Source organism: Cydia pomonella, chromosome 9, assembly GCF_033807575.1.
Source record: "Cydia pomonella isolate Wapato2018A chromosome 9, ilCydPomo1, whole genome shotgun sequence".
Taxonomy (NCBI): Eukaryota; Metazoa; Arthropoda; class Insecta; order Lepidoptera; family Tortricidae; genus Cydia; species Cydia pomonella.
The window spans coordinates 9,425,866-9,434,456 of record NC_084711.1 but is presented as its reverse complement, the minus strand read 5'-3'; the positions used below and the strand labels follow the sequence as shown (position 1 = coordinate 9,434,456).

The window sequence follows — 8,591 nt, the reverse complement described above, 5'->3', positions numbered from 1 at the left end:
CAAAGTTGAAGAACATTTAATAAAAAAAGCATACTATTCAATAGCAGAATTCATAGAAGAGAAAAAATCGTAACTTTCAGACCCATATGGCACACCGTCACGTAATGCACATTCATATATAATACTCATACCTACTATCTCGTTAAGTATAATCTAATGTTATTAGTTTAAGCTGTTTAAAGATTGTACTATTAAATAATAATATTAAGTATTTTCAGACATTTAAGAGAGTTAGAATATCTGATATTTGCTATACCTTATTCAGGGTCCCATGTGTTACCATATGATATGTATAAGAACTAAATATGTACCATGGTTTGCAAGAAATAAATACTGAATACTGAATACTGGTCCCGGGTTCAAATCCTGGTACCTAAGGGCATGTATTTGTGTGATGAGCATGGATATTTGTTCCTGAGTCATGGTTGTTTTCTATGTATTTAAGTATTTATAGATATTTATATATTATATATATCGTTGTCTAAGTACCCTCAACACAAGCCTTATTGAGCTTACTGTGGGACTTCGTCAATTTGTGTAATAATGTCCTATAATACTTATATTTATAGTAAGTAGGTAGGTAAGTAAGGTAAACGAAGTCTACTTACAGAGAAAATGGAATTCTACGTTACATTTTTTCGTGTAAAATAAAATCTTAATGTTAGCAACACCTTGTCCGGGAGTGTGCACCGGTTGTGAAGCGTGAAGTGCAATTTTACTGCTTACCGAGTATGTACAACATGTAAACTTCAAATCAAAATACATCTAAAATTAATCATGTTTCGTAGGAAATAAATTTCATTTTGGAAACTATTGCTGAAGGGAGATAGTAAGTGTTTAGTGAATTTCCCGCATAGCAACGAGAGTCTGCTATTGTTTCAGCCAACTCAGAAGGTCACCGTCATCCACTTTGCCAGTCTTAAGTCATCCACTGGAACGAGGTCTCCTCCAAGGATCTTTACATCGACCGGCCATCATACAACTGCGATCTTAAGATCATCGGTCCACTTTATTGGGGGGCCTTCTGCTGAGTTAGGTACTCGGTTAGAAGTCGCCACTCAAGAATCTTTGTATCTCAGCGGCCATCGGTTCCACAAATAATTTTACATCCACTGTCACTTAACTGGGAATTCAAAATTTTCAAAATCTTTTTAAGGGTCCATAGTCAACTAGGAAGCTTTAAGGCCGACAGAGAGACAATTAAACCGATATGGTGAAACTAGGGCCACTTGCACGATCTCACTAACCCGGGGTCAACCGGTTAAACCATTAACCCGGTGTTAAATTGTACTAGTAACTCCAGGTTTTCCATTTTTCAATTCCATTCATACTATGTCCATTCATTGCATGCATGCATTTTTTTGTACACAATAACATGACTATAAAGGAATCTCGAAATTTGAAGGTTAGTCACTTTCCAATTACATAGAATCGAAAAATGACTAATTATCAAATTGTACCATATGTTAACGGCACCAATCATGGAACATTTAAGACAGAATTTGGAGTATTTTTGATATTTCACCGACGCCTGTAAAATTTCTACCGCTTTACGCTTTAAAATTTGAATGTCCAATTCGTCCTTTATAATTTCTATGTATTTAATGAAAGCTACTGCAATTGGTTTCAATATTATTAACCAATTAAAACTGTGGTTTTTTAGTTTTGTTTTGGTTTGGTTTTCATGGAATGTATGGCGCCATTCATTTTCAAAATAACAAATATCAAATAAACATTAAACTTAAGCAGCTCTTTGGCTTTTGTTTATGTAAAATGTTGTCAGTGTTTAAAAACTGATGGTAAATACTTGTTTTACAGGATTTGTCTATACCATCCCATCACTGGTGCCTGTTCCATTATAGGGGTGTTTACTATATGAATAAGCGCAGTCGATAGAATTCAATTTAATAGGTACCATAACGATAGTTTTACATATGCAACGCTCATCCTAAAGCTAGTGTGTATGTTCGCCTTTAGTCCTGAAAACAGCTGAAATGGAAAACAGGTTTGCAGAGAAATTTACACGCCATTGCGTTTCAATAACAGTCTGAACTTTCAAATATATACTTATTTTGTAACCCTTGTCATAGAATAAAGTGTTACTTAGTATTTTATGTGTATTGTTGTGTTGTTAGTATTTCAGATATAACGATGGTTTGACTCCTATATTTAATTGTTGAATACGAATAGTTGCATTGCAGGCAGCTAGGTAGGTCATACGCTTGGTTGCGATTTTGGTAGAATAAAAGAAGACAAGTTAACATCAATTCGTCTTTATTAAACTTTCAATAACTAATACTTTGTACTACAAGATATAGATTCATCGTAACATTAGCTATGTACAAAATGTTTACGCGCGTAGTTCATATGCATAGTAAAATATTATTCAAGGTCTTATTAAAAAAATAATAGTAACAAGTAAGTACACACATAAATGAAATTTAGGCACTGCACTTGTTTCCTCTTCATATCACATTCACAGGCTCTATACAACGAACTCTCGATTATTACTCAATTATTCTAGTAAGCGTTTCCTTTCTTATAACAATAATTAGGTATTAAAGATATATTTGGGTCGGTAAGAGCTCAATCACGTATGAGAATACCCATCTGTGTTCATTTTCGTTAAATTATGTAACTAATTGTAATGTATAAAATTTAATGAATTTTTGAAAACAGACGTTACTCGGTTAAAATAATTTTCGTTGTTTTGTTTCTGACCACTCTGTCAGGCTTTTATTTTGTCTTTTATTAAATAAATAAAAAAAGTTGAGTGCTATTGCATATCTTTCTAGCTTTATATTATAATTCTCTTGAGAAAAATTAAAAACGAAATTTCGTCTTATACAAAATGCTCCACTACGTCACACTTTTTGGGCACAAAAAACAAGACAAAGAAAATAATTTTGACCCTACTAATCCTATTTAACTGCGGCAATATTAATGTGTTTTTTGAGAAAATATTTTTTTTAAGTTTTGGGAAATGCTAGTCAGTTTATCCCATATACTGAAGTGGCGTAAAAAAAACTAAGGCAGCAGTCCTAACCTCGACGACAAGAAAGCGAATAGCGCTGAGCAAGTGTTTTCTTTGCTTTTCACCTCGGGGTCGGACAGCTGCACAACATCACGACGGATCGACGTGGAGGTCTGACAAGAGCTAATGCCTCCTCTACACGATGGCTCAGCGTAGGCCAGTCCAAGGGACGCATTTATGCGTTAGAGGGAGCAAGTGATATTGCTATCTCATTCCACCGCATGTCGTAAGTAAGTAAGTAAATATTCTTTATTGTGCACCATACAGTTAAAAATAGACAGGAAATGAAAAAAACACTTAAAATTTTGGTAACAACAGGCAGTCTTATCGCTTAGAAGCGATCTCTTCCAGACAACCTTTGGGTAGCAGGAAACTATGAAGTTACAACATTGAACGGGTACTGCCGATATACATATAATTCAACAAAATGAAGACGCAAACAATATAATACATACTTACATACTAATAAAATAAATACATTATACATCATTATATATTATACAATCATAAATAAAGGCAAGTTAAGGCAGCGAAAGGTAAATGAGTCTTCAAAAGATTTTTGAAAACGGGAAGGGATTTAGCACGTCTAATGTCTAATGGCAAAGCATTCCACAACCGAACAGCACGAAAAGTAAAAGAGTTGCCATAAAATTTTGATGATGAAGGTGGTGGAGCAAGGAGATGCTTCTCCGCACAGCGGACTGAGGAAAGATAGTTGAAACGCTTTTTAAGATATAGAGGGGTTGAAAAGAATGTTATAAAGAAGTACAAGAATATGAGAGTTACGGCGATGACGAATAGGGAGCCACTTGAGCTGGGTACGAAATTCAGAGACGTCCCTTAGACTGGCCTACGCTGGGCCATCGTGTAGAGGAGCCATAAGACACATCTAAATAATTTGATACAAATAACTTCTCGCAAATTTTGTTATAAAACAAAATGAGTATACTTTTGGATTTTCTCCAATTATAGTGCAAAGCCGTATGTAAATGTAAAATAGTAGTATGTTGGATTATGTTATTGTAGAAAAATTTTCATACTTATAATATAATTTACAGAAAAAATAATATGAATACATGGGGTTGTACAATAAACAATTACAACTTATTGCAGGTCCAATATTAGTACGAAGGCATTACCTAGGCTATGATTTAATAGTACCCATGCTTTTATGTCAATGGAGAAAAATATTTTTTTTTGCCAAGCGAAAATATACACGGGATACGTAAAAAAACAGATACGATGAATCGTTAATGGACACAGTTTAAAAGGGCGAATAATTACATGGAACGATTGGAATTTATTGTAAAGTGTACAAGCACTCTAGCGGATTGCTACATATTCAAACCAAATCGGCAAATGCCCGAGGCGGGCGAACAGATAGGTTCATTTTATTACGTTGCACGTGTCCAGGTGCATTAATTTTCGATTCGCGTGTGATTTATTCGGTACGATGTTTTTTTAGCCTTTCAGTTCGGACAGCTCATACTAGCAAATTAAGTTTTATAGGTCATGTAGGCATCACATACTGTTTTATTTTAGCGTAGGTATGTATTAAAGGAAAAATAAACTATTTTGTGTTGTACAGAAAACCGTGCGTAAATGTTATGTTACAGCTACCTGGGACGTGGGCACCCACCTTATATCCTTTGATCTTAAATACAGCAATTTGCATGTTTATAGGTAATTCACATGAGGCAACAGGGCCGAGCACTTAAAAGTTACCGTACAAGTGCTTGCTTAGAAACTAGAATTTTGTCATGGCAACATTTTGCCTGTACAAAGGCTACGTGAACCGTTTTTCAGGGGGCGTAAGACATGAGACGTAAAACGCGTAAAACCACAGACTCGAAGTCCACATAACTTCATAACTGGTCTAAAGTTTTAATTAAATACCCTGTGGGCAACGACACGTTTATTGATTTTTAATTTTAACAACCAATTTTGTTACTCCATTGTCCTTTTATTAACCTTAATATTCTATAACTTTGACCCCAATCGCATTAGGTACTATTGAAACAATCAGTGCCGACGCAGACTAAAGACCATTGTCCTCAAAATTTGGTGAATTAATTTGTCCTTTAAAATTTTGAAGTAACTCCTAGAATGATTTTGCGTGAAATTGAACACTTGATATGAAATTTGAAAACATGATTAACTATGCTGAGTTGATATTATACAGTGTCTCTTCTGTTAAGTTTAATACTATTAAGTGCTCGTGGAGGAAAGTGACAATTTAATTGGTCTTTTCGAATGGACTAACTGTACCTACAACTAACAACGTTTTTTGATGAAAAAGTTTGTACCTATAATGAGTTTTTGTTGCAAAAAACTGTATGTCGAAATGTTCCCAGGACTAATAATAAAGAGGCAACAGGAGTGGTAATTTCTCCATACAAACGTACTCGACTGTTTCATCCGTGGTTTTTAAAGTTAGAGCAATGATCTTTGAACACAGACTTTTATTATATCTCTGTTGGACTGTTTTTCTTTTTTTGATATATTTGTTTGTTAAGGCGTTAGTGCATTTGAAATATTCGTGAAAACGGCCTAGGCCGCAAAAAGAGAAGCATGGCATTCAAAACTGACATCAATGACATCAGTCCGACACAGATAATTTTATTACCATTTAAATCTCAAAATTTCGTTACATTTGGTTAAGTTTTGGAGGAGGCAATTTTTCACCTAACCTGGCGTTGTCCTTATCGCATTAGTTTTAGGAGCCGCTTCCGTTAGCGAGACGGATATATTCATCTACAATATTTAAATTTCAGCTCCTGGTATCCTCTTTACAAATGTCAATTGTTGAATTGACAAAGCAAACTTTTGAATCAAATCCACGGGCTCATCTCGTTAGTAGACGGAGGTTTTTATTAGCTTACTACTGTTTACGAAACGGTTTTTGTAATACTTCACTTTTTCATTCAATGATTATAATACCTATAAATGATTAAGTTTTCCTTTAACATTGGCACGTTTGTTTAATTGCATATTTTCCTTATTTGGCAAATCTCACATAAATATAATACACTTTAGAAAGTCAGATTTTGACTTTTTCACAAAAATACCAATTTATACATTTACAGGAAGACCACATAGAAATTACTATTTATAGACGTCCAGTTATTGAAATAGTAGTGTTGAAATATAGAGATCAAATTTAAAAACGTGTAATTAAGTTTATAATCTACCTAAAAGTATTTAAAGTCGTACACCTAAATACCTCGACGCGAAGACAGTTGTGGTAATAGGTACGTATCTACAGATTATGTATTGTCTAGATAATATTAAAGGTACACGCGCGAAGCGGTACGGGCTCATACGAGTATGTATGTATACAACAATTTAGCTATAGATATGCTTTTTCTTGCTTTGATCTAAAGACATTTCAGTAATACAGGGTCCCTAGTTATAAGATGTATATTTAACTTTAAAATAATTGATTTCATTATAACTTAAAACTAAACAGTAGGGACTCTTAAAATACGAGTAGGCAATGCTGTCATAAACTCAACATACCTCTCTCGTAATCTCTTAAATCTAATAAGTACAAGTGACTAGAGATTTTCCAAATAGAGCTCTGATTCTGTTAATTATAGTAAGTTAAACAATCATGATAATGATATGTACAAAATCGTATTGTAAAGGTTCTAAGTATTTAGACTTTGTTGAACAAAGACATCATTGGGCTTAAAACTAAACTGATATAAGTAAGTAATGTAGTTATCTTCTACACCTAATAGAGTCTCTTCGAGGCCTAGCTAAGTTAATTGTAAGTATCGAAACATCATCACATTGACCCAAGGTTGATTTAATCGCGACTGATTAAATCTATTTGGTAAATAATTTACATCAAAGTTCTAAAGACTAATGAGCACAATATTAAACACGACATCGCGGAAATGGAATTGTCTTCAGTTAACTTAACTGTTAATATTAAACTTAAGGCTGCGAGTGCTGGGCAGCGAGGACGCGGCCGAGAGCAGCCGCTCCGTCTCGTCACTCAGATCACTGGCAGAATACCTATTCCTTTTCATATTAGTTATTTTTGCGTCTTGCCGCTCCAGTTTTTTCACTTCAGGCTGTATATCAATGTCTTTGACGCTTTCGCTGAGGCTTCTGTTGAGTTCGAACTTTTCGCTTGCTGTACTTGAGGGGGTTTGGCTGCCGTTCTCTGATTCTACGATTTGTTCCAGCGTGCTGGGTCTGCGACTCCGAGGGTCATAGTAGTCGACCGCGGAAGGTGCCGGTGCTAGTGTCGTCACCGGTTCGAGGCCGAGCAAGAGCATCACTGTGGCAGGGTGCTCAAGAATGTATTGTGTAATGGAATGAAGGAAGGGTTCCGTCTGCGTGTGTCGATGTACTTTCAGACGGTCAGGTGTGATCGGCCGTTCTTGCTGTGGAAAGGAAATGTATTATGACTGGTGGTGTTTTATTTTATGCATGGTGTGATTTTTTTTAATACAGCATCCCTATTAGCATATTCCGTGAAACTAGCCAACTTTGCCCGCATTTTTTCGAAAAAACACGAATTATTAAAAAAAAGTCATGTTATGAGGTTTTTTTTGTTCAGCACATCCACTGTGATCAAACGCATTTTATAAACCCCTTTTTTAGATTTTCGTAAATAACTCTTAAACGAACAAAAAAAACTCTTTCACGCAAATAATCTATATAAAATTGCCGTTTATTAATATCAATTTTATGGTCCATTTGTCTATATTTTCGTAAACAACTCGTAAACGATGGCCAATGGCAAAAAGCGTTGTTTTACGTAAAAAAACTACACAAAATTTTCTACAATAAAGATCTAGTACACTTTATGCTAGGATTAGTATTAGTATTATTATTAAAAGATATTAAAGAAGAAAAGTTAATTAAAATCAATTTTTGGGTTCCTTTTCTTAAGTTTTTCTTTAATAATTTGTAAAGTATGACCCGTAGCAAAAAAATATCTGATACATAAATATAACCATAAAACTTTCTACAAGAAACATACACAACACTTTTCGCTAGGATCAATATTTAAAAAGATACTAAAGCGGGAATGTTAATAATAATCAATTTTGAAGTCACTTCTTAGTTTTCCGTAAATAACTCGTAAACGGAGCTTATAACAAAACAAGTTCTTATACATAAATAATAAACATAACATTTCCTACAAAAACTATTTTGATCACTTTTGTCTAGGATCAATATTTAAAACTATATTAAAGGGGGAAAGTAAATCACAATCAATTCAGGGGTCCTTATTTTTTAAATTTTTCGTAAATAACTCGTAAACGGTGGCTTATAGCAAAAAAAATGTTGTACATAAATAATAAAAATATTTTTTTCTAGGTTCTGTACATTTTTTCGCTACGATTAATATTTAATGAGATATTAACCCTTTTCGCCAAATATTAACGCCAATAGAATTTCAACTTTAGTATTCCGATTTAAAGTTCAAATTAGATTGCACTTTCGGAAAATGAGACCTGCCTTCAAATGAATCACCAAAGCTGGATTAATTTTTTTTTTTTGGGAAATCCTTGTAGATGAGTGCGGCCTGGAAAAG

The 8,591-nt window shown here is 34.2% G+C and overlaps 1 protein-coding gene across 2 annotated transcripts in view; it reads right to left on the bottom strand.

The window, feature by feature from the left end:
* Positions 1-2,257: 2,257 nt before the first annotated feature.
* Positions 2,258-8,591, bottom strand: part of LOC133521295 (potassium voltage-gated channel subfamily H member 8-like) — a 70,817-nt gene continuing 64,483 nt past the window's right edge. For both annotated transcript variants that reach the window (XM_061856175.1, XM_061856174.1), the window contains exon 16: positions 2,258-7,431. In XM_061856175.1, the coding sequence (XP_061712159.1) occupies positions 6,958-7,431 (474 nt within the window). In that variant the 3' untranslated portion in view covers positions 2,258-6,957. The remainder of the gene's footprint in view (positions 7,432-8,591) is intronic.